This window comes from Dreissena polymorpha, chromosome 15 (assembly GCF_020536995.1).
Source record: "Dreissena polymorpha isolate Duluth1 chromosome 15, UMN_Dpol_1.0, whole genome shotgun sequence".
Taxonomy (NCBI): Eukaryota; Metazoa; Mollusca; class Bivalvia; order Myida; family Dreissenidae; genus Dreissena; species Dreissena polymorpha.
The window spans coordinates 43,029,483-43,057,381 of record NC_068369.1 but is presented as its reverse complement, the minus strand read 5'-3'; the positions used below and the strand labels follow the sequence as shown (position 1 = coordinate 43,057,381).

The 27,899-nt window shown below is 35.2% G+C and overlaps 1 protein-coding gene across 50 annotated transcripts in view; it reads left to right on the top strand.

Moving 5' to 3' along the window:
• Positions 1-22,346, top strand: part of LOC127860395 (cactin-like) — a 34,373-nt gene extending 12,027 nt beyond the window's left edge. The window contains exons 10-21 of one of the 50 annotated variants that reach the window (XR_008039770.1): positions 1,375-1,518; positions 2,785-2,894; positions 4,583-4,794; positions 5,946-6,189; positions 8,753-8,908; positions 11,061-11,144; positions 11,721-11,771; positions 15,085-15,147; positions 17,903-20,560; positions 20,687-20,728; positions 20,771-20,812; positions 20,855-22,346. Coding sequence is in view for 1 of the 50 variants with exons in the window: in XM_052398449.1 (XP_052254409.1) it covers positions 1,375-1,518; positions 2,785-2,894; positions 4,583-4,794; positions 5,946-6,189; positions 8,753-8,908; positions 11,061-11,144; positions 11,721-11,771; positions 15,085-15,147; positions 17,903-18,028 (1,190 nt within the window). In the remaining 49 variants the exon portion in view is untranslated. Of the gene's footprint in view, positions 1-1,374; positions 1,519-2,784; positions 2,895-4,582; positions 4,795-5,945; positions 6,190-8,752; positions 8,909-11,060; positions 11,145-11,720; positions 11,772-15,084; positions 15,148-17,902 lie in introns of all 50 variants that reach the window. The other 49 variants (XR_008039781.1, XR_008039775.1, XR_008039782.1 and 46 more) reach the window with 49 other exon arrangements.
• The last annotated feature ends 5,553 nt before the right edge of the window (positions 22,347-27,899 follow it).

The following is a 27,899-nucleotide window of genomic DNA, read 5'->3' as shown; positions in this document are numbered from 1 at the left end:
TTAGTAAAAAGGAAATAGCCTACCTAAGGTATCAGTCAGTGGGTATTTTTGGTCTTTAATTGTATTTTTCATTTAAAAGAAGTTTTTTATGCCCCCTGTAGGGTGGCATATAGCAGTTGAACTGTCCGTCAGTGTGTCAGTATGTGTTTGTCAGTCTGTCCGTCCGTCCCAAAACTTTAATGGCCATAACTTTTTCAATATTGAAGATAGCAACTTGATATTTGGCATGCATGTGGATCTCACGGAGCTGCACATTTTGAGTGGTGAAAGGTGAAGGTCAAGGTCATCCTGCAAGGTCAAATGTCTAATATATGGCGTCTGTCCGTCCGTCCAAAAACTTTAACATTGGTCATAACTTTTGCACAATTGAAGATAGCAACTTGATATTTGGCATGCATGTGTATCTCATGGAGCTGAACATTTTGAGTGGTGAAAGGTGAAGGTCAAGGTCATCCTTCAAGGTCAAATCTCTAATCTATGGCGTCTGTCCGTCCGTCCAAAAACTTTAACATTGGCCATAACTTTTGCACTATTGAAGATAGCAACTTGATATTTGGCGTGCATGTGTATCTAATGGAGCTGAACATTTTGAGTGGTGAAAGGTGAAGGTCACGGTCATCCTTTAAGGTCAAATGTCTAATATATGGCGTCTGTCCGTCCGTCCAAAAACTTTGGCCATAACTTTTGCACTATTGAAGATAGCAACTTGATATTTGGCATGCATGTGTATCTGAAAGGTGAAGGTCAAGGTCATCCTTCAATCAAGGTCAAATGTCAAATATATGGCGTCTGTCCATCCAAAAACTTTAACATTTGCCATAACTTTTTTAATATTGAAGATAGCAACTTGATATTTGGTATGCATGTGCATCTCACAGAGCCGCACATTTTGAGTAGTGAAAGGTGAAGGTGAAGGTCATCCTTCAAGGTCAAATGTCAAATATATGGCGACTGTCTGTCTGAAAACTTTAACATTGGCCATTACTTTTTCAAAATTGAAGATAGCAACTTGATATTTGGCATGCATGTGTATCTCATGAAGCTGCACATTTTGAGTGGTGGAAGTTCAAGGTCAAGGTCATCCTTCAAGGTCAAAGGTTGAAAAAAATCATTCAAAGCTGCATTCTCATGAAGCTGCACATTTTCAGTGGTGGAAGTTCAAGGTCAAGGTCATCCTTCAAGGTCAAAGGTAAAAAAAAAATTCAAAGCGGCGCAATAGGGGGCATTGTGTTTCTGACGAACACATCTCTTGTTTCTGAAATATACTGTAGACAGAAAGTGCTGTACCTGATTAGCCTTTGTGGATTGCACAGGCAAATCATATGCCCTGAACTCCCAGAGTGCGGCCCATTTGTGTGTGTTTTGTCATGGTAGATTACCGAGACCTTCGTGAGGGTGTGAATGCAGCAGTGACTGACGAAGTGGTGGCCGTGTTTAAGGGGAAGACGACCAAACAGCTGCTGTTACTGGAGGAGCAGATGAGGAAGAAATTGGCGGGAGGAGAAGGGGTGGATGTAGGTAGGTGATCATTCAATGGGAACCAAGGGTTGTTAAATAATGTATATTGATTGGGGGATGAAATGGCAATGGATTTATGTACAGTATTTGTTCAGCACTTAGGGAATGGGGCCCTTTGGATTGGGAAATATCACATGGTTTTGACTAAAATTGTGAAATTACGTAGTGATGTTTTTTGCTCGCATATACAATAAATTGACAATACAAGTGTTACAAAAAGCTGGATATGGATATAAACTGTATATTTTTATTCTATATCCAATAAATTTATCTAATGGCCATTCTTCATATGTACCACGTGACCGTCCGATATATTCCGGTATTGGATCCAAAAAGTCTGTATTTTTTCCATATTGGACAGTTGAGTACAAGTGCTAGAAGAAATTTTTTATAAGATTAAAAGCCATTACCGAGAAAAAGTATCCAAAAGTACAATTATCAATTCTAAGTAAAATGCAATTGCTTATCCACACATATCTCATGAATATATGCAATAAGTTTCACAGGTTATCGTGCTGCAAATAATAATTATACATGCATATTGCAGCATTAAAATCAAACAAACATCTTAAGAAAGGGATATAGAATAAAAAGCTTATTAAACGTTTAAACTGTACAATACGTGATATATTTGGACTCACACACAGTTTGTAGTCATATTGAACTCGCCAAATGGCTTGTCCAATATGAATTCAAACTGTGTGCTCGTCCAAGTATATCTCCATATTGTACAGTGAAACGTCTAATAATCTATAATTATTTATATATTTTAAATTACAAAGTGGCTTTTTTGTAATTTTGAAATATTTAATTGGGAAATTTACCAAATAAACATACAGATGCAGCTTATACAGAGGTGTCAATGTTCAGGATTATTCCTGAAATCAGGATTTTGGCCCTCAAGGACCAATTTAGATATTGATATTAATCTGAGGATTTTTTTCTGGAATTTTAAGATTATTGTCACAAATGTCATCTTAAACACAAATTATTTTACTTTGACATATTGTTTACAAAGTTATAAACAATAGTTAACAAAGTTACATGAATTATTAACCCTTTTTTGCTCTGGCCCCCAAACGATAGGCTTTTTCGGGATTTTGGATTTTGGCAAATTGACACCCCTGTTATAGCTCTGGGCTTAATGCATGTGCGTTAAGTGTCATCCAAGAATTACCTGTGCAGTCCACAAAGGCTGGTAAGGGACAACATTTTCCACCTCAGCTGGACTTGTGACATGTTAGTGTGATTCGCTGTATTCCACAGGTTACTGGGAGTCCCTGCTACAACAGCTGAAGGCCCACATGGCCAAGACTCGTCTCAGGGAACGGCATCAGGATGTCCTGCGAAAGAAACTCTTCAAGCTCAAACAAGAGGTACACGGTCTTTTAGTAGTAGAAATGACACAACAAACTTGAAGTTTACTTAGTTTTTAGCTCGACTGTTTTCAGAGATAACCCGAGGTATTGTCATAGCCAGTTCGTCGTGTCTTCCACCGGCGTCGTGCTAAAACCTTGACATTTTGTTAAGGTTTTGATCATTGGCTCTCAAATAAAAAAATGCTTCCACCTACAACTTCGAAACTTCATATGTAGATGCACCTTGATGAGTTCTACACACCACACCCATTTTTGGGTCACTAGGTCAAAGGTCAGGGTCCTTCAAAAAAATAAAATCTGACAAGCTTTCATTTATTCAAAACTGCACCTGCAGCCGAGCGTTGGCACCCGTTATGCGGTGCTCTTGTTAGTCTACACTATTCATGGAAAAAGTGAACCAGTGAAAGCTGATATTGGTTGGACATTTCTATCTTTCTCAGTCCAACAGTTTTAGTCCATTTTATCCAAGGTAAATAAAAATGGGGTCCAGATTTGGTAGTAAATATTACAGAACATTAAGGAATTCTTGAAGTGAATATTGTTTTTGTCTATGTGACTTTTCAAAGATTCTCAAAATTATTATGCAGCCTATCAAAGATAGTTTGGTAAATGTGTTTGCTTTTATCAGTTGGTCAGTAGACCAAATTATCTCACCAAGCTAAATTATATCATTTGAAATCATTAAGCTAACTTATTTACCAGCCAGATTCAGCAGAATTTGTGAGTGTTCCTTTAAAAATAAAAATAAAATCTTTTCTTAGATGTTCCCACTTTTGGAGTCTAACAATTGGCATCTGATTGTCATAAATTGTTAAAACATTGTGTAAGTATAAATCATGGACAAGTTTGAGCAATTTGACTTGGAAATGAATAAGTCACACTTTATTAAAAATTGGACATTTGAAGAGTTTCTGTTTACTATGCCCAACAGTTTCAATGTAATCGTCAACAAAAAACAAATTTCATATAAGGACTGATTTTGACGTTAAGTGAGCATACTTGAACCTTGTGTGTTTTTCTAGTTTTAAGTTCTTATATAATTTTTCAATAATGTTTTTTCAGGGTTGTCATTTTTAACAGTTTAACAATTCAATTCACATTTTAAACCAGTTTTATTCTTGTATGCCCCTTGCACTCTGATGGGGAAGGCATCTTGTCATACCTTCTTTTTTTCTGTGACAGGTAAAGTAGATTTAAACATTTTGTTTGGGGTTAACACGGCTTCATACAAGTCTATAATACTTTTCAATCCAACCATGTCATCCAGCCTCACACTGTCCTTGACCTTGATCTAATATGGAATGATTTTAAAGGTCCGTTTTGTTTTTAGCTAGCTATTAGCAGTCACATCTAGCAGAAACATGTTTTACTTTAATACTTTGGTATTTACATTTGTTTTTAATTATTATCATCCCAAACCCACCCGTAGTACCCAACTTAATTGACCTTGACCATATCAGGCCTTAAAACAATTCCAATGGGCTGACAAGCACCAATTTTATGCCACCGACTGAGTGCATGTGTTTGTTATCCAACACAGGAACTTATTTCATGTTAAGTTACTCCAGAAGGTGACATGTTATAAAAACCTTGCCTGATCTCTTATATATATATGTAAATTTGGATAAATTTTGCTGAATTTATTTCATTATTACAATCCTGATATTAATTTTAATTGTCCACAGCAAGGAATAGAGTCCGCTGGTCTGTTTCCGGCGGGATTACAAAGGGAGGGTACTCCAAATTCTGACCGTGCAACTCCAAACTCTGGTAGATCTACACCTGTGAAGAAGTCACGGCCAACTGGTGCTGATGGTGCTGATGATGTGGGAAGTAGAACTGAGGATGTAGTCAAAGTGAAGCAAGAGGAGGAACAACCTGGTACTAGCACATTTGGGTACGTTCAGACCTGTCCCCAGGGCCTTTATATCGGAAGAGTGGTATAGTGGTATTATGCTGGTCTAAAAATTGGAAGGTCTCTGGTTCAATTCCTGTTCAGTCCTTAGGAATTTTTCACAGCAAAAAATTAATCCCATCCTCGCTTCTCTTCTTCCAGTTGCCATGGCTTTATACTCGGTTAAATGTAAAATGGCAACTTATATCCCAGTGATCGGGTGGTTAATAGTGAAAGTCGGCTTACAATGTACCATAATGAATATCCAACTAAAAACTCTAACCTTTACCTTTAATCACCATGGCACTCCTGTATCAGGGATACCACTTTGCCTGAATTTCCAAATCAAGGATACCCCTGTGCCTGAATTTCCTAATAAGGGTACCACTGTACCCTTAATTTTCAATTTATGAACAACCCTAAACAAAAATGTTCTATTGTTATCTTTTTGTGCTTGTTTTAGCTCTTTTGATAACGAATGAATTAAACACACAATTAAGAAAAAATTTCATTTCTGGCAACTGTTGGTCTACGCCCCTGAGTCTTAACAAAATCCCAAGAAAAGGCTTGACTTTGTATAATTATAAACTGTATAAGAAAGAGTATACAAAATAACATACAGTGACATTTAAACATAAAATTAACAGCAGAAATAAATGATCAAGAATAACAGAGATATGTAATAAATCAACAAAGTATCCAGCTATTTATATCATGTGTTAGTGTTGTCTAATTTCAACTAAATTTTCATTTTAAAAAGGTGATAGGTACATGTATTTGAGTTTATGTATTAAGAGATGAAAACTATTTGGAGATTATCTTCTCAGTGCCAGCCTTTTAATGTGCTGTTCCTCAGATCATATCCCAATATTGCCATATAGCTGAGTGGGTGAGGGCATTAAGTAGTTTTAAGACACATCTGTAGGTCAGTTAACCACCCTGGGAAAGTGGGCTAAAGTTATCTGTGTGTCGTTTTTTGCGTGGATTATTTTGCAAATATGGGAGATATTTTCAGCAAATAAACTAATTAAGGATGAGTGTGAAAATTAATTATTACATGTATCTGCATAAGGTTTCCGCAATCTCCAACAATAATTTAACTCTCATTTTATATTTGTAACAACATTTTCACACCAAACTCCCCACTTGCTCAGATTGGAGACGCAACATTCCCCAGAGCCAGAAGCAAAAGACAACGAAAATGATGAAATTGAACTTTCCGAGGAAGATTTTGTGGAGGACCCAGCAGTTGTAGAGTATCGTGCGGGTAACTACTCCCCCGTACTCTTTGCCCCGCGGGAAATTGACGATTTAGAGGCGGTTATATACGACCCTCTTGATGATATGAAGAAACTCGCACTGGCTCGCACACAGGTGAAATCCACCGGTAAAGTCCGGGTAAGTGAATCTTATAAAAATAGTTTTGAAATAAGTAAAGAAATGCTTGGCATATTTAAATATTTTTATGTGCATTTGTAATGTAATAAAAACGCGGACTCACCGTTTTCAGATTTAAATGGAAAAAAACCCACATGGTTTCCAGACAATAATTCAAGAAAGGATTAAAAAATTAAAATTACTGTTAGTTCAGATATATAAAATGACTGTCATGTTTAGTTAGAAATCACAAAATATAGACAATCCCAGAATCGATAAATTGACCGCCGCCATAATGATATTGGCTATCATGTGACAACGCCGCCATCTTGGTACTGAAGATCTGACAAATAACAGCGATGTAGAACTTATCTGACAAATTCTTCACGTAATAATTAAGGCCGAATTTGCTGTATTTTTTTTAAGAAATCCTTTTGCTTAAAACACAATTATTTCTTTATTGAATTTTATTATTTGAAGATAATTATAAAGGTTATTTCCGCATATAAAGTCTGAAGTAAACTTTGTGAATTTTAAAGTTAATAATTCCGGAGATGTTAATTATCGAAATTTTTAAAGATTTATGACCGAGATATACAATTTCTTTGAAAAGTAGATATCTGCCTTTGATTAAAACATTATTACTTCTTTATAAAAAAGTATATAGTTCCAGATATACTCATTAAGAAAATGTATATGATTCAATACCGAGACAGACTTTGTTTATTGAATAGTACATATCTTTGTTTTTCTAAAGATTTATTGATTCTTTAATAATACTTCTTATTAAAGTATCATTTTTAAGGTAATGTGAAAGCTCTAGCCGAAATAAAATGTGTTATTTTAACTAAAATTGGTCCGGAAATATTTATAAGCGAAACTCTGTAAGATTTCATGTAGTGGCAATCTTTTCTTATTAAAAAGTATATGGTTTAGTCTAAAACTTTTTTTTTTTTTATTAATTTATTTTTATTAAAAAATCGCTATCAAACAAAAATCTCTTGCCAGAAAATATTTTTGTGATTTAAAATTTACTAGTCCAGTGGATATTCATTAGTGAACATGTGTCAGATGTCAGAACATGACAGGTTTTTTAATTGAAAAGTGAATATCTGCTTTTGCTTATAACTTTATTTTTATTTTATCATTATTCTAATGTTAGAATCAAAGTCTGTAGCCTGAACAAACTGTGTTTGTTTGTCTTGTTCTAAATATTCACTTATTTGTTTACTTGCTATACTTAATTTCTTAATACAATCTAAATTTACCATAAAAATGCTCAACATGACACTTATGTAGTCATACGTAAACTTTAATAGTCCCAATTATGTTCGCTACATTCAGTCAAGGTATTCATTTCTTTCTTAAATGTTCACTGTACAGTTAAGATTTAAAATAAACTATTCATACACGAACTAAGTGATGTTTTTCTTCGGTTATTACGGATTGTCAATTTAATTAAACTAATTAATGGTAAAAGAAACACCATCTGCGATTAAGGAACGAAAGCATTCCCTCAGTGGGAGACGATGTCCGAATGGTGGATTAAAAGTGTTAATTGGTATGTCTGTGCTTAAATTCACATACATTTAATTCCTGCACATCAATAATCCATATCCCTGGTTATTTGACATCAAACTATGATAGAAAAATACTTGTTTGAATAGTTTTTAGATACACATGAGTCTAGGTGATATGAGCCAGGTTCTGGGAAAACTGGGCTTTATACATGTGGGGAAAGTTTTGTCCCAGATTTGCCTGTTAAGTCTGCACTGGCTAATCAGTGATGGCACTTTCCTCTTTTTATGGATTTTTTATGTAGCCTCTGTTTTAAATAAAAATCCAGTCTATGTGGCTTGTGTCGTCTCTCATTAGCCTCTGCAGCACAGGCTTATCTGTGACGACATTTTACGCACATGCTTAAAGCGTGATTATACGATTTTGTCAAATATTTACAAATTTATAATAAATGAGTAAAACAATTATTAAACATATATTTTAATAGGAATTAAAATAAAAGTTAAGAGAACATGTGTCGAAAAAAGCGAAATAAGCCAGATATTTAATTCTGAAATCGAAAAAGGCTGTACAGTCGAATTCGCCAGCATGTATATCATGCATGTACGATGTGAATCTAAATTTAGTTTAACGGTTCATTTAAAATTCCTGCAACGATATCTATTTATTCGACACATGAACACTAACTAAAAAGACGAATGCTTGGGTTATTGTAGGAAAATATGTACGAAATATCTTCGTCACAATCGGCTCGGGGCGCTGATTTGTCTTTGCTGCATTTTATGAAATCCGTCTTCAATGTATATTTTTTCTTGCCTATTTTGTGTTATTGTAACATATTTTATCAATATATTACAATTTAACTCATATACAAAATCGTATAATCTCGCTTAAAGTCTCATTTTCCCAGAGGGCTACTCAAATTATTAAATTTCTGATAATTCTCCATAACCACTTAAAAACACTAGGCTCCACCCACATTTATTGCAAAATTGCACACATTTTGTTTTCTTCAGTCTTTTAAAACAAAATGAATGTTGTATATGAATTGAACATTATTTTATAGTTGGACCAGGAGTCGGAGCTGATAGAGAAGGCGAGGGAGGGCATGGATGATGAGGAGGCCCAGTTCAGTGTGCAGCATGAGCTGGAGAAACAGTCCTTCCTCTGGTCAGACAAGTACCGGCCTAGGAAACCCAGGTTCTTCAACAGAGTACATACTGTAAGTACCTAGTATTGACCTAGGAAATAAAGGATATTTGTTCATGTCAGTGTAAGATCGTTTTTAGCTCGGCGTTTTCGGAGAAAACCCAAAGTATTGTCATAGCCAGCTCGTCGTCCGACGTCCGTGTCGTGCTTAAACCTTAACATTGGCTCTAAAATCAAAGTGCTTCCACCTACAACTTTGAAACTTCATATGTAGATGCACCTTGATGAGTTCTACACCCCACATCCATTTTTGGGTCACTAGGTCAAAGGTCAAGGTCACTGTGACCTCTAATATAAATCTTCAACATTGGCTCTAAAATCAAAGTGCTTCCACCTACAACTTTGAAACTTCATATGTAGATGCACCTTGATGAGTTCTACATGCCACACTCATTTTGGGGTCACTAGGTCAAAGGTCAAAGGTCAAGGTCAATCTGACAAGCACCCGTAGCCGAGCGTGGCACCCGTTATGCGGTGCTCTTGTTTATTTCACGAGTGGTCATAGAAAATATATGTTCGCCACGAGTGAAAATATCATTTTTCTATGATCATGAGTGAAATAACAAACGATCTTACACTGACATGAACAAATTTTCTGTTTCTTTTATTCCCCTTTTTCAAGAAAATAATTAACAGCTGTTTCCCTTTTTCTGAAAAGTTACCATTTCTCCCGTTGCGTGCCTCAATACATTTCAAAGCACAAAATGATGTCATTTGTGAGACGAAATGGCGTCATACCAGCGAAATTCTCCAGTTTAACTCTTTTCAATGTAAATAAACGGTGAAAAAGCATAAAATAAAAAGAAAATGTGTTGGATTCCGTGGAATGTCGATTTTAATTCACTCGTGATCATAGAAAATATGTATCAAATTATTTATGATAATCTAAAAATAGAAAAAGGAGTTTCGAAAATATGTTATTTTCACCGGTGAAAATAACAATTTGTTTATTTTCACTGCTGTTATTTCACTGCAGAAATGTCATATTTTATCATTAGGTATAAAAAAACACAACAGGTACTTCAATAGAGTGCATACAGTAAGTACTGACCTAGGAAACACAGGTTCTTCAATAGAGTACACACGGTACGTAAATAGAGAAAATACAGTAGGTATATAGTATTGACCTAGGAAACACAGGTTCTTCAAAAGAGTACATACAGTAGGTAAATAGAGTACATACAGTAGGTAAATAGAGTACATACAGTAGGTAAATAGAGTACATACAGTAAGTACCGCCTTAGGAATCCTAGGTTCAATAAAGTACATATGGTAAGTACTGACCTAGGAAACCTAGGTTCTTCAATAGAGTGCATACAGAAGGTACCTAGTATTTACCAAGGAAACCCAGATTCTTCAAATAGAGTACATACAATAGGTACCTAGTATTGACCTAGCAAACCCAGGTTCTTCCATAGAGTACATACGGTAGGTACCTAGTTTTGACCTAGGAAACCCAGGATCTTCAATCGAGTACATATGGTGCATAAATAGAGTACATACAGTAGGTACCCACCTAGGAAACCCAGGTTATTACATACGGTAGGTACTAGTAATTGTCTGACAAGTTCTGACCTAGGAAACAAAGTTCTTCAATAGAGTAAGTACAGTAAGCACTTCTGAATTAGAGATTCTTAAAAAGACAAAACATGGTAGGAACCTCTGAGTTACATATTCTTTAATACAGCTAACACAGTAGGTACCACTGAACAAGATAATCTTCAATATATATAACTACTGTCAACTAAGTGATTTATAAAGTGCCCTCACACCTTTAGCCCAAAAATGTCTGCTGGGCCTTTACATGTTCTGAGAAAATCTCTATGTCTTCTTTGCAAGATTTACAGAAGGAAGCTGAGGTGAACATGTTATGTTATATCATTGATCAAGTTTGGTCAAGCGATTTCATTAACTCAATTTTTCTTGTTATTTGAACTGAGTTCTTTTATAGTATTATCATACTAATTTTATGTAAGCTTATATACAAAGGAAGTCTTTAAAAGACACCCTCGAGTCCCTTGGTTGAGAACCAGTATTTGGTGTCTTTGAAAAATTATTGAGAATGCTTTATGTTTAGTAATTAAAACCAGAACCTAAAAATAATATTTTGTAAGGGGATGCTTTGTTCTAAAGCCAATGTTACAATATATTTGGTCTTGTTTTAGGGCTTTGAATGGAACAAGTACAACCAGACCCACTATGACATTGACAACCCTCCGCCTAAGATTGTACAGGGATACAAGTTTAATGTGAGTTATCCATATAAGTCATATTCTAGGAAAAATGGACTTAACTTACTGCATGTGGGTAAAGTGTTGTCCTATGAATAAGGGACCACACTTTCCACTTTCTGTCTAAAAATGATTTCAAAATGCCATAAAATCGAAAAGTGTCACCACTGACTGCACAGGCTAACTAAGGACTACACTTTTTGCACATGCATTAAGCCCAGTTTTCCCAGAACAAAATTTTTCCAATGTCAAAATACCAAGAAAATGGATATATAATAAAGTATCCATATGCTTCAAACTTTGGTTTTGTTTTATATCAATTTCCATCTTGTTAACATACAATTTCTTACTAAGCATGGTTCCAGAATTACTAAAGACAATCTTAAGTTAAAATCGATGTAGTATGCTAAAAAATTTGATTATGCATTATTTACTTGTATTACTACTTTTACAGCTTCTGGATTCACAAACATTCATTAATGTTGATTACATTAAAATAATCAACATGGGGTGTAAATCCTTTCAGTGACTTAAGAACAATTGTATTCTTATGGCTTTGAATAATATAATACATGTGATGTTGTTTTATTTCAGATATTCTACCCAGATCTCATTGACAAGTCCAGGACCCCAGAATACACTGTGGTATGAAGGCAATACATTTAAGCTGTGCTCTGGGATAAGCGGGTTTAATGCATGTGTGCAAACATCCTAGACTAGCCTGTGCAGTCTGGAGGACAGGCTTATAAGGGAGTTTCCGCCAAGTCTGGAATTTTTGTTGTCCCCTACCGGTTTCACCGGAGGGGACTTATGGTTTGCGCTCTGTGTGTCCGTCTGTCTGTCTGTCTGTGAGTCTGTCTGTCACACTTTTCTGGATCCTGCGATAACTTTAAAAGTTCTTAATATTTTTTTTATGAAACTTGAAACATGGATAGATGGCAATATGGACATTATGCACGTCATTTCATTTTGTTCCTACGTCAAAAATTATGGTTGCTATGGCAACAAATAGACTAGAAATACTGCTGAAAATGGTGGTTTTCTGGATCCTACGATAACTTTAAAAGTTCTTAATATTTTTAGCTCACCTGTCACGAAGTGACATTGTGAGCTTATGTGACCGTGTGATGTCCTGCGTCCGTATGTGCGTGTGTGCATGCGTGTGTGTGTCCGTCAACAATTTGCTTGTGTAGACAGTTGAGGTCACAGTTTTCATCCAATCTTTTTGAAATTTGGTCAGAATGTTTATCTTGATGAAATCTGGGTTGGGATTGTATTTGGGTCATCTGGGGTAAAAAACTAGGTCACTAGGTAAAAAACTAGGTCAAATAATTGAAAAACCTTGTATAGACAATAGAGGTCGCAGTTTTCATCCAATCTTTATCAAATTTGGTCAGAATGTTTATCTCGATGAAATCTGGGATGGGATTGTATTTGGGTCATCTGGGGTCAAAAACTAGGTCACTAGGTAAAAAACTAGGTCAAATAATAGAAAAACCTTGTGTAGACAATAGAGGTTGCAGTCTTCATCCAATCTTTATGAAATTTGGTCAGATTGTTATCTTGATGAAATCTGGGTTGGGATTGTATTTGGGTCACCTGAGGTCACAAACTAGGTCACTAGGTCAAATAATAGAAAAAAACGTCAACAATTTGTTTGTGTAGACAGTAGAGGTCACAGTTTTCATCCAATCTTTATGAAATTTGGTCAGAATATTTATCTTGATAAAAACTGGGTTGGGATTGTATTTGGGTCATCTGGGGTCAAAAACTCGGTCACTAGGTTAAAAACTAGGTCACTAGGTCAAATAATAGAAAAACCTTGTATATACAATAGAGGTCGCAGTTTTCATCCAATCTTTATTAAATTTGGTCAGAATGTTTTTCTTGATGAAATCTGGGTTGGGTTGTATTTGGGTCACCTGGGGTCAAAAACTAGGTCAATAGGTCAAATATTAGAAAAACCTTGTGTAGACAATAGAGGTCACAGTTTTCATCCAATCTTTATGAAATTTGGTCAGAATGTTTATCTTGATGAAATCTGGGTTGGAATTGTATTTGGTTAGTCAGGTGAGCGATTCAGGACCATCATGGCCCTCTTGTTTCATGAAACTTACAACATGGATAGATGGCAATATGGACATTATGCACGTCATTTCATTTTGTCCCTACGTCAAAAATTGTGGTTGCTATGGCAACCAAAAAATAATAATTCTGAAAATGGTGGAATTTCTGACAAATTTTGGAGCCGGTAGGGGACCATATTGCTTGACAATAGCCTTGTTTAAAATAGCCTTTCTCTAAACAAAAAATCCATAAAATGTGTTGTCCTTAATTAGCCTGGGACGACGCTTTACTCACATGTATAAAGCCCAGTTTTCCCAGGCTGTGGCTAATAACAACATTTTTGTTTGCTCATGAGGTTTGGCGCAATATCTTCTCATCTTAATTCTAAACACAGTAATTCTTAATTAGTAGCATGACCACGTTGAACATTTTTCTTAAAATTTTCGTTTTAATTTAAATCAGAATTATTAAGAAGAACAAAAAATTATCATGTGTCTATTTAAAAAAAGGTTATATAGTTTAAAAAACGTGAGGCTGGAGGACTTTTGGTGTTCAGAAAAAACAATAACTGCTTAATACCCCAAACAATTTAAATCTTATCATTTTGAAACTTGGTAATAAGTTATTATTATTGTAATATTGATTGGCATAATATCTCGGCCATGTTTGACAACCATTAAGATTGCTATACACACTTATGAAGTATTAAATCAAATTGAATTATTTAAAAAAAAAAATAGCAAAATTTACCCTGTTCACTCTTTAACTCTGATAGTTTGCATCGGATCATCATTTAACTTGTATAATGTTTGTAGGCATAAAATGTCTACCAATTTTGAAAAACAGCAAAATTGCATGAAGCACTTTTGAGATTTGGTGGTTGAATTATCCAAACTTTGCTAAATTATTGTTGTCTTCTCTGCATTAGGGGACTTTATTCAATAACTCAAGTTTGCATTAACCAATCTTGATGACACCTTGGAAACAGCAAGCTTGAAATAAGATCTAGCTTTGGATTGTATTTGGAGCTAGTCGATTTAAGGTCTAGGTCAATTTTGCTAAAAAAGAAGCCAGTTTCTGCACATAAACTTAAGTTTGTTTGTTGGTATGTCATCAACTCTTATGTGTAGGTTGCTTGCAACGAGACCTACCTGGTTAGGAAGGTCAAGGTCACAGTTATTTAAAAAACAACAACATTGTCTGCTCAATAAATTTTGTTGAACGGAGGTGTGTAAGGGAAATTGTATGTAAAGGTACATTGCAGCTAAGCTGCAGACCTCTGCAGACCTAGCATGCATTTGAGGCTAGTCAGGGTCACTGTTAATAAAATAAAAAACAGTTCCCTCTGAATTATTTTGGATGGAGGTATTGCTATGAAATTTGTTTGTTGGTTGTTTTCAAGTAGTTTTGAATTACTTTTCTGGCCAGTTGGATAATGACAAGGTCACTCCTCTTGCTAAAAGAAGAAAACATTTTTGTGCTGAATTATTTGAGTTTGGATGCAGTTATTATGCTGTATTTTTTCATGTAGTTTGCTGTAATGTAGGCTTAGCATGGATTGCATTTATGGCCCTTTAAAAATTGTCAATATCACCCTTGCTAAAAGTAGAAAAAAGTATTTGCTCAATGACTTGAGTTGGGTTGGAGCTTTTATGCTAAAATTGTGTGTGTGTAACTCACCTGCAGACTAACTTGAAATTGAAACTAATAAGTTAAACATCCTTGTTGTTTGTGTCATTTTTTCTGTGTTATTATTTTTACGGGGAATTAGTCCATCATTCACAGATTAATTTAACCTAGACCTTTAATTTGGTATATTTTGTTCCAAGTTTGTACTCTTGATATATATAGGGTTGCATAACAAATATATCAAATGTTACCTACATTTCAGACACCAATACCATCAGAACCAGATTTTGCCATTCTTAAATTTCATGCCGGACCACCGTACGAGGTTTGTTAAATAAGCATTTAACTATTGTACTTGATTTTGTGTATTTTAGTGTGTCTTTCAGTAGGTTATCTGTTCTTTCTTTGCTATTATTCAATTTTTAAAAATCTGTATTACAACTCCTTTCTGATTTTCAAAATGCATGTATATCTTCACTTTTGTTTGACTATTCTTTCAATTATTTATGTGCAGTTTTTATGCACCCTTAAAGGATTGGCAGCATATAGTCACTGCTTTATAATTGTGATGTGGCTCAGTTGGGGTGGATCTGAAATGAATCTGCCCTTTTTGGTTTAGGTCATTCCCAATGTCTGTCTGTCAACACTTGGTTCTTAAGCTGGGACGTATGGCCATATTTTTTTCGTATGGCCATTCAAACATTAATATGTATCTTGTTGTTTCTGTGCAAGATCTTAGACACTAATGATTGAAAGATGATGGAATTTTATTTACACACCCCTATAGGGTGGAGATCCTCATGGTTTTCAGGTTGTTCTGGTCCAATGATTTTTCAGGGAGTTGTTTCCCTTTGATTATAATATGTAATGCTTTATTGATGTTTTGTTTTTGCATGAGATCTTAGTAATTAATGATCATATTTAAAGAGGCCTTTTCACAGATTTTGGCATGTATTGAAGCTTGTCATTAAATGCTTTATATTGATAAATTTAAACATTGGACCTAAAAATCTCCGGTAAAAAACAACAATACAATTAAAAAAAGGAAAAAATAATAATCCTAAACTGGGCTCGAACCGCTGACCCCTGGAGTCCTGAAGTAAAAAGTCTCCTGCATAGACCATCCATGCTCATGCTATGTGTGGATGTATTTTCTACTTATAAAAGCAACCCTGGTAGTTTCCAAAAATATAACGACAACAACACAACTTTCCAAATTATTCAATTGTTTCGCGTTGCAACGCTTTATAATTTTCAGGTTTTAAAATCGTCAAAAGATGCATGAAATGGATATTTTAGAGCATGGTAAATGTTCAGTATTACTCTTTCCTCACAAATATCATAACTAAACTAAAATATGCGAATCTGAAACAACTTTTTTATGTCCCCCACTATAGTAGTGGGGGACATATTGTTTTTGCCCTGTCTGTTGGTCTGTTGGTTTGTTTGCGCCAACTTTAAAATTTGCAAAAACTTTTGCAATATTGAAGATAGCAACTTGATATTTGCCATGCATATGTATCTCATGGAGCTGCACATTTTGAGTGGTGAAAGGTCAAGGTCATCCTTCAAGGTCAAAGGTCAAATATATGGGTCAAAATCGCTCATTTAATGTACACTTTTGCAATATTTCAATATTCAAGATAGCAACTTGATATTTGGCAGGCTCATGGAGCTGCACATTTTGAGTGGTGAAAGGTCAAGGTCATCCTTCAAGGTCAAAGGTCAAATATATGGGTCAAAATCGCTCATTTAATGTACACTTTTGCAATATTTCAATATTCAAGATAGCAACTTGATATTTGGCATGCATGTGTATCTCATGGAGCTGCACATTTTGAGTGGTGAAAGGTCAAGGTCATTCTTCAAGGTCAGAGGTCAAATATATGTGGCCAAAATTGCTCATTTGATGAGTACTTTTGCAATATTGAAGATAGCAACTTGATATTTGGCATGCATGTATATCTCATGGAGCTGCACATTTTGAGTGGTGAAAGGTCAAGGTCATCCTTCAAGGTCAAATATATGGGTCAAAATTGCTCATGTAATGTCACTTCTGCAATATTGAAGCTAGCAATTTTATATTTGACATGCATGTGTATCTCATGGAGCTGCACATTTTGAGTGGTGAAGGGTCAAGGTCAAGGTCATCCTTCAAGGTCAAACGTCATATACGGGGACATAGTGTTTCACAAACACATCTTGTTTAAATTTTGTCAATTTACCAAAACGTGAAAAGGCCCCTTTAATTAATGTGTATATGCAATATTCTTTTGAGGTGGACAGGCGCATATTTTCAGGACTTTTTGCTCCATTGATTTTCAGGGCATTTAACATTATTTCCTTTACATGTTTGACAATAATGATCTGAATTGTATGACACTTTATATGCAGAATCCCTATTAAGTGGACATGCGCTTAATTTCAGATTGTTCTGCTCACATATAACAGACTGTCATTGTCATTTTATTAATAGTATGACCCTTTTCAATGAATTTAAGATTTATGTGTTTGATCAAAGGAAAAAATGATAAGATTTTTAGAAAATTGCATGTGCAGTATCCTTACAGGGCGGATATACATGTACTCACATAGTCATGTTGTTCCACTCCATTTTATTGCCTCTATAATAACAAAGGGTTTCCACCCAATAAACACATACATTAGCTAAGTGCATCTTTTGGGGAGAATCCTTGATTTTCACTGATATTCTTGTATTTCTGCTGATAAATCTAATATTTTGTTTATTTTTCTTTTGAAGTTTATGTACATCATGAACAATCTTTTATAGATGGCGTAAGAATTTAACCACACTGTTATGCTGTCAATTTTCAATAGTTTATCTAGAACATCTTTTGTTTTGTTCCTTGTTCTTGCTCCCATTCTTGTGCTTCATGTCTTCTTTTGTCAGCTTGTTCTTGTCTTTTTTTTGTGCGCCTTTACTAGGGACAAAGGTATTTTCTCATAAAATTATAGCCTCGGGTACAAATTTAAAAGGCAAATTGCTCATGGTTTGCCACAAATTTATATCCCTTAACATGGATGTATTATTTTCTGAACTCAGCTCTGTTCTTTTTCAGGACATTGCCTTTAAGGTTGTCAACAAAGAGTGGGAGCATTCGTACAAACGCAGTTTCCGCTGTCAGTTTGCCAACAATATCATGCAGCTCTGGTTCCACTTCAAGAGAGAACGCTACAGGAGATAGCACCTGCATAGTTTTGGGAACAATTTGGGATCCAGCTTTCTCACCATAGGAGTTAGCCTCTGTACATTTTTGATGACTCATTTGTTCCCAGCTTGCTGCTGTCTTACATTGGAACCACATCAGCTTATATGACTGCAGGGCACCAGAGTGGGATTCTTGAACTTAATCCATGTTTACACTTTATGTTAGGCACCTGTACTGGCTGGGTACCAAACTCACATATAAGTGACTTTGTTGACTCCTGACTCACTGGGAGCCAGACTGGCAGAATAACCCTTACGGTTCCCTGCTTGATTGCATTACTGAGTCTGCTTTGGATCCTACAATGGCTTGGCACAAAACTCATATTTAAGTGACTGTGTTTATTTCTGACTCACTGGGAACCATACTAACTAAATTGCCCTAACAGTTCCCAGCTTGATTGCATTACTGAATCTACATTGGCTCCTATAATCGCTGAGTACCAAACTCATGATTTTGGGGCCATGTTTTTTCATGCAGTTAAGGTATCTTACTCGCCCATGTAATGAGTGAAACAAATTATAGTAAAAGCAACAAGATGCATTGTGACGTATAAATATGCTTCACTCAACATTTCACTTCGCAAGAACATGACCTTTCTCATTGAAAAATAATGCTATTGCAACTGCGATAAGTGCGCCAAATAACCCATGGCCCCTCCTACCTGGTAAAGGTATCTTAATAGTAGGCAAAGATATTGCCAGTACCATGATGGGGTACCATATTCACATTCTAAGTAAAATTCTTAGTTCTCTGATGGGTACCATATTCATAATAAGTACCGTGACCATGTCAGCTTGCAGAGAACGGGTCAGTGAGGATGTTATTGTAGTTTTTATGTTCATGAATTACAACCATAATGCATTTTTATATAACTTGATGGGGTCTTTATAAAAGAGTTGTGGATACTGTTATAAAGTGCCTTAACTAAGTAATAGTTTGTTAATGTTCATAGTTTTACTTGTAGATGCAACTTAACAAACAAGCCTCATTCTGCAAAAACTGAGCTTAATGCATGCACGATAAGACTTAGTGTTAACCCAGTTTTGTCTATGCAGTTCGGGGTCCAAACTTTCAGGCTAAACTGTACTAAAACGTACCCGGCCTTTAAAAAACCTGAGTTTTCTTTCCGCCTAAAATCCAATGTCATGTAACGCACTATGGAATACGAAAAAAAAATCTCTTTAAACAAAACCTGCCTCAACATTCTTTTTTGAGTATGAGTTTTGATAATATAAGAGACCATTTTACCAAATATTTACATAAATATAAACATAATTTATTTGAAAAAAAATAGCCGGCCAATGAAGCGTTTTAGCATATTTCCCGTACCCGGGATACATGTAAGTATGCTTAAGAGTACCACCTGGGGCACGTTTAAGTTAGTAGTACCCAAGCCGACAATGAACATTTGAGAGATTTTTCATTTAGAATAGACTTCCTATAAAGACATGATTCCATAAAAGCAAAAAGCATCGTCCCTAATAAGCCTGTGCAGACTTAAAAGGCTAATGTGGGACGACACTTTGTGCACATGCATTAAGCCCTGTTTTCTCAGAACGCAGCTTAAAAAGAGGCTGGCCGGCAGAAATTCTCCTGGTCAGGGCTCAAATAAGCTTTGACTTCTAGAGTGAAGTTGTTACGAAATTCTTATTGCCAGTGGGTTTTTTAGTGGATGGTAATGCGTTTAGTACTTGATGTACCAACGATAATATATGAAAGACATGAAAACACTTATAGCTATCACAACTGAACAATGGCAACAAAATTAACATGTGTTCAGATTATTCTGAATGTAGCGTACAAATACTGTGTCAGTGATATGTGTATAACAAAATATTTTAAGTTTATTGCAAGTGTTTCTGTAAATGCATGTGGGCAAATGCATACACATTGATAAAGTATGCATGTATAATTAAAAATTAGACTCGGTTCAAGTGCTAGTTCAATGTATTAAATAGCTACTGGTCAGAATTGTTTTTTGTGTAATGGTCTTTTTGTGTACATGTATAAATAATATTTAAATGAAATAAACATCACTATGTTTAATTTGCACCTGTACTTGAAGTGACATTTCGTTATATTTATTCTACACGAGTATATTGTTTCAATTATATACTTGTCTTGTATATACATTTTCTTTATGAGATACAAAAGATGCATCTTTTATGTTTGACACACAATAGGTAAATAAGTAAATTAAGAAACGGATAAGCGGTTAATCGAATAACCATTGCCATCCCTATTAATATATATATGGTTAACCGAATAATCGTTGCCATCCCTATGAATATATATAAGGTTAACTGAATAATCGTTGCCATCCCTATGAATATATATAAGGTTAACTGAATAATCGTTGCCATCCCTATTAATATATATAAGGTTAACTGAATAATCGTTGCCATCGCTATGAATATATATAAGGTTAACTGAATAATTGTTGCCATCCCTATGAATATATATAAGGTTAACTGAATAATCGTTGCCATCCCTATTAATATATATAAGGTTTACTGAATAATTGTTGCCATCCCTATGAATATATATAAGGTTAACTGAATAATCGTTGCCATCCCTATTAATATATATAAGGTTAACTGAATAATCGTTGCCATCGCTATGAATATATATAAGGTTAACTGAATAATTGTTGCCATCCCTATGAATATATATAAGGTTAACTGAATAATCGTTTCCATCCCTATGAATATATATAAGGTTAACTGAATAATCGTTGCCATCCCTATTAATATATATAAGGTTAACTGAATAATTGTTGCCATCCCTATGAATATATATAAGGTTAACTGAATAATCGTTGCCATCCCTATGAATATATATAAGGTTAACCGAATAATCGTTGCCATCCCTATTAATATATAATTATAAGGTTAACCGAATAATCGTTGCCATCCCTATTAATATATATATATATTAATAGGGATGTCGACGATTATGCGGTTAACTGCTTATCGGTTTCTTAAGGAGGTTAAACGGTTACAAAAATAATATTCGGTACACAAAATAGATAAATAAATTAATTAATTAAGAAACGGATATATATATAATATATAGGTTTACCGGTTACAAAAATAATATTCGGTTACTCTTGAACACAAATGGGTGTTTTCGTTAACTGTTTAAAATTATTAAACAAATACAATCTTCAATAGGTGAACACAATGTCATTGTGTTGCACCATTAAGCACTTTTCATCAAAATTACATCGTTAAACACATCAGCAACAATGATTTAAACTTGCCATGTGAAAATACATGCTTAGAACTAACAACACAAAAGTTAAGATTTATTATTATGCCAAATAAGAATATTCCATGTATATCCATGTATATTTTACAAATGTGTTCTGTGAAAGCTTGTGAAAATCTGGTGTATGTTAACCGCTAAATACTTTTTATATGTGTTTGGTTATGGCATGCCAGCATTTAAATGGCACTTTTGAAGACTTCTAGCATAAATTATGTGATTAAATTGTAAAATGAACGTATATAATATTTGACTTGAGCTAATTTATCACAAATCTATGCTTCTAAATATACTGAATTATTTTATTGGATTTGGTTGTTTTTTCTTTTCTTTTTCATTTAACAAACATTTAAGAAGTAATGTTTTTTGTGAGCTGTATCTTAACCAAGGCCACCATTTTAATATTAGTTATACGTCTTCAAAACAACCTATGTGGTTTGAAATTTCTGATCTTTTGTCTGCAATGACAACTAGAGCTTTGTCACAGACATGACGAATACCCCACACGCAGCATTGACACAGAATATTTTGCATGTTGTCTTCACAAAAAACAGCGGACACCATGCTCAATGTTTAAAACGCACTAAGTGATCCCGTGACCTAGTTTTTGATCCGGTATGGCCCATGTTTGAACTTGACCTACACATCATCTAGATACAACTTCTGACCAACTGTGGTGAAGATCGGATTAAAACTTCTTGAATTAGAGAGCAGACACCATGCTGAATGTGTAAAACGTACTAAGTGACCCTGTTACCTAGTTTTTGATCCGACATGAGCCATATTCGAACCTGACCTAAAAATCATCTAGATTCAACATCCGACCAAGTTTGGTGAAGATTGGATGAAAACAACTTGAATTAGAGAGCGGACACTTAATACGGACCGACAGACAGACGGACTCGTTTGTGGGGGTATAATAATATTTTACATAGTTGTTTGGGTTTGTTTAATTGTTCTGAATAGACAAGTTTGTATGGTCCCCTTAACCAACTGTATAGTGGAATAAAATGTTAAGAGTATATAACTTATTATTTCTTATTAGTATCTTATTAGTTGCTTTAAGAATCTGTAAAAATAATACGATCAGCTGCCAGAGCATAATGAAATGATAAAGTTATTACAGTACTTAATGGATATATTGGAAGATTGAAAATATGTGGCTGGGCTGTAATTGTAAGCCTCGGAAGCACCATGGTCGTAAAACCTCAAGGCTCACTATTCTGGCTGGCCATGTAAGAGGTATGATCATTGAATTATTTCTAAGTTTATTATACCCCTACCTCTGATTCAAGAAAAGCAGGTGTCTGTTACTTGCACAAGTGTGTACACTAGAATCTGTTTAAAGGGGCCTTTTCACAGACTTTGGCATGTTTTGAAGTTTGTCATTAAATGCTTTATATTGACAAATGTAAACATTGGATCGTAAAAGCTCCAGTAAAAAATCAAGAATACAATTAAAAAAAATAAATAAAAGTAACCCTCAGCAGAGCTCGAACCACTGACCCCTGGAATCCTGGAGTAAAAACACTACCAATGAGACCACTCGGCCATCCTGCCAAGTATGTATGACAAATATACTTTATACTTTATATAAGCAATCTTCGTAGTTTCACAAAATATAACGACAACAACAGAACTCTCCAAATGATTCAATCGTTTTGCGTTGCAACTCGTGATAATTTTCAGGTTTTTAAATCGTCAACAGATGCATATAATGGCTATATTAGAGCATGGTAAATGTTCAGTATTACTGTTTCCTCACAAATATCATAACTAAAACAAAAATTTGCAAATCTGAAACAAGCTTTTTTCAACTTTGTCAATTTACCAAAACGTGAAAAGGCCCCTTTAACCAGTTTACATGGAAAAGTATGAGCAACTGACAGCCATAATATTAATGAAATACTGTAGAAACTGGCGAAAAAAAAGCTAATGAAACAGACAAGGGTTTGTATTACTGTATATGGTATTATCTGCTTGTAAAGTTGATTGATAAATAGCAGCTTCATTATTAATTATTTCAACCTGTTCTCAGTATGCATAGAACTGGTAATAATTTATACTACATCTGAAATGGACGAAATGACCAGCAATCCAGCATTACTCAAAGACATATTCGATTGTTAGCTTAAAACAGCTTGTCACTTCCACTAGGATTTGAACCTAGATCTTCCACTGAAATAGTGGACATGTTACCCAGTTACACCATGGAAGTCAGACAGCTGAATAACAGCTTATTAATTAAGAAGTACTCGTATCCCGCTCAACTCTCGTTAATTTACAAATGCCAGGCTTTGCAAAAAATGTTGACACGACAACCAAGAGGCTTAAATGCTTTATCTGAGCACTGAAAATGTATTCATTAATGTTTTGAAAAGCTTTAACATAAAATTAAAAGGTTTGGAACAGCGCTGCAATAATTTCAACTAGTTATACTTCTTAGCTTGTCCCTGGCCAATCAATTGGAATTCTAACCATTTAACTGAAAATTACAGTTTTGGACTTCAGAAGGATTTGTGGTCCAGTATGTTGGCAATCGGATGTCTGAGAAATATGCGATCTGGTTTCTTAATAATGAAAAGATGACTAGGAAAACCTTAAAATAACTTATTTAACAAGGGCTGTTTGTAAAACATGCATGCCCCCCATATGGGCTGTAAGTTGTAGTGGCAGCCATTGTGTGAATACCTTTTTTGTCACTGTGACCTTGATCTAGTGACCTGAAAATCAATAGGGGTCATCTGCGAGTCATGATTAATGTACCTAATGCTATGAAGTTTCATGATCCTAAGTTTAAGCGTTCTTGAGTTATCCGGAAACCATTTTACTGTGTCAAGTCACCGTGACCTTTGACCTAGTGACCTGAAAATCAATAAGGGTTATCTGCAAGTCAAGATCAATGTACCTATGAAGTTTCATGATCCTAGGCGTAAATGTTCTTGAGTTATCATCTGGAAACCATTTTTCTGTGTCGAGTCACTGTGACCTTGACCTTTGACCTAGTGACCTAGAAATCAATAGGGGTCATCTGCTTGTCATGATCAATATACCTATAAAGTTTCAACATCCTAGGCGTAAGCGTTCTTGAGTTATCATCCGAAAACCATTTTACTGGTTTGAGTCACCGTGACCTTTGACCTAGTGACCAGAAAATCAATAGGGGTCACCTGCGAGTCAGGATCAATGTACCTATGAAGTTTCATGATCCTAGGCGTAAGTGTTCTTGAGTTATCATCCGGAAAGCATTCGGTGGACGGATAGACCGACAGACGGACGGACCGACCGACAAAACAATATACCCCCTCTTCTTCGAAGGGGGGCATAAAAAGTGATGCAGTAACAGTGCACCCTGTTCAGAGACACTATAAAATGCACGTAGAAAAGGAGCAAAATTCCAGCACTATTTCTATCACAATAATTATTATTAAGACATGACATCAACAATGCCTTTGTTCATAAAATATATACAATGTATTTGATAAGATAAAAGCTAAAATAAAATCAGTTTACACTAAATCTTGACACTATTTGGATTTACACTTGTATGATTGGACTGATTTTACATTAAAATGGTTGTCAAGGTAGCAACTTATTTGATGTACATGTAGTATTGGGCAGCTCCTTACAGGCAAAGTGATTAGTGATCTTCTATGATGGAGTTAGCTGTAAGCTTGCAAAAAATAAGTGCTCAACACTTAAAATTGTGGGCATTTGAGTTACAGGGGTTTTACTGAGATAACATTGCCGGAAACAAGTCTATCAAGAAATAATAATGTGACTTGAGATACTCATCACAAGAAAAATTATCTATGTTCCCATCGTTTTGTACTAAAAGAAATGCTTTTTTATATAAGTTGTTGTTTTTGCGCACATCTCCCACAAACCGATATAAGTCACAATATACTAAATATGTTCCTAATATAATCCATAGTAAAAGCAACAACTTTAAGCAAAAATAAATGCACCACTTTTTCCACATAGAGACCCCCATAACCATACCTTTTCTTAAAGGGCATTCTAAGCTGAATCGATGTAAGCAATTAAGAAGATATGTTATGTTCAAACCAAGAAAGAACTTACTCCTATAAATATGAGGTCGATTTAAGCGGGGTAGCTTACGTCTAATTATTTGGACTAGAAAGAACTCAACAAAAATCAAAATCGACTGTTTTGCACCTTTTTGTCAAGCTGTTTATTAGTGGAATGTAACCTTTTTCTGAGCAATTTTTTAACATTGTCCCCAACTATGTAATATTTCAGGAATTTAGTAATGAACGCCTATGCTTACCCTTTTGAAATATCCAAATTATAAATCCAGAACAACTGTCTTAACTGTATAAAAATGCCTCCAAGTAAAATATGATAATTTGAGAGAAAACAGTCCTACACAAGTTGATTATTGAGTATAATGTAACATATAATCAAATTCTATATTTCCGGCTACAATTTTACATGAAACGTGAAATCTGGTTAGTTGCTAGGCAATAGGCTACCGACATTTGGCAGTTTGCTATAAATAAAACAGTGTGACTTCAATTCTCTATGGAAAGTATCGTAGTGTGATGTTCCATTTACAAGACACAATTCGAATTTTAAAGACACAGGTCATGCGAAAAAAGGTCTTATGCAATATGCTGGCAGTGCAGGTCCAGCATATTCTGACAACACTGTGCAGGCTGGGCTGGAACTGCGCTTGCAGCACATTGCATAAGATCAATTTTCACATGGGAGTTCCTACATGCAAAAGAAATCCTCACTAAAAGCATATTAATTAAGTACATGAAAAACATCTTCAAAGAAATTACTAATATCCTATCCTGAAACGGGGCCTTCCGATTCCTATCATCACATTCGTTTTTTTAGGGTTCAATTCACAAATAATAAATTTACACATTTAGATTTTGTCCATATCCTACTTGCTTTTCCACTCATCGATTTTCCAGGGGGGGGGTCCGCTGACCCCATTTGACCCCATGTGCGGATGCACATGATTGTATGATTATTTAAATCCCTACTGTCTAAAAAACATAAAATTTTAATTGTGTGTTACGGATTTTACTAAAATTTGATACGATAAAATAGCAGTGTTTTATGCTTCCCATAGCCAAGCTTGTATGATGTTTAAATATATTTGTCCTCGACTAACAATGGATCGTCGTAGTCACGATCATAGATTGCAAGCAAATGGAGTTTTGTTAATAAATATACTTTCAACAGTCTGGCAATTGTTCATAAATTTGTTTGGGGTGTTTTATTCCTTTGTTTAAGTTTATTTATCATTCATAACTGGAAACTTGAACATTGTAACATATCTACAGTTTTTAATGGGACTTCGATTTATTACTCTGTTGTTGTTTTTTGTCAATGAAGAGGACATCTCCCCTTGGCTTCTCACTACTTTCACTGGTGTGCAATAACCAAGATGTGTCCAATGCAAACATGGCATTCCATTGTGAAACCCAACACATCTTGCCCACTTAACAAAGGTAAGTGATACACATGCTGCCTGCTCTTTGGTTTGAGACTGATCAAAGACACAGCAAGTTTCATCATGCTCATCACTACTAGATGTGTCTGGGATCACATTTATGCGCAATGGACCCGGCTTAAGACTTCCACAATCAGTTTTTTTCCGGGGCCTTTCGTTCTCCTCACACATGACTTGTTTTTTTTGTATGACCTGGTTTGGAATGATTTTTGTGTCGATTTTGTTGTCATGTCTGGTCTTTTCATGGCCTGTTCATGTTTTTGGACTGCATTACTGAGATTTTCACTGGTCATTTCTTTACCAACACAATATTACTAACTGTTCCTTACGGATTCCTGACTGATACATGTTCCTTTCATTGAAATACATTGATAGAATAGTCACTTGACTGACTGTCACAACTGTCATGTAATACCTCTGGCTGATGGAACCATGCTGCTCTTCGGTTAAACAGTTGTATCCAGAGGGTAAATTCCTGTTTTTCTAAATGGAGATTGCAAATTATGTGCACATAAGGCCCTGTTGTATACCTTAAAGATATTTCGGCTATTGTGTACTTGGTCATGGCAGCATGTGTTTGTCATATGTATTTTTGTAATAAGACTTGGTACATCCTCTGAACGGGTCCATAGCATTGGACATCAATGGGCTGCAGAATGTGGCTTGTATGTGCAGGAATAATGTATAGTATGATATTGTTTCCTTTAGCCAAATCAGCAAGTGTTAGGGCAACATGTGAGCTATGTCCATATAGGAGCAAAAGAACCCTGTGATACCCCCTTCCTGGTACAAACTGTATGCAGTGCTCTGTAAGGTATTTGCAAAAAATAGAGAATACTAGTACATGGTGGGTGCCGAGATGGAGCAAGTTTATCCGGTGAGGCTTTAATAGAAAAAGAAAATAGGGCGAGCTTTAGCAAATAGGGCTCAAAAACTGTAGACTGCCTCCTTAAATAGCAGTCCAAAGTGTTAAACCCATCTAAATTTGAATTATTTGTACTCTTCAGTTAACTCTGGATGAAACTGAATGGTTTTCTTCATGGAATAACTGCAATGTACAATTTTATACTATTTTTAGTGAGCATATCA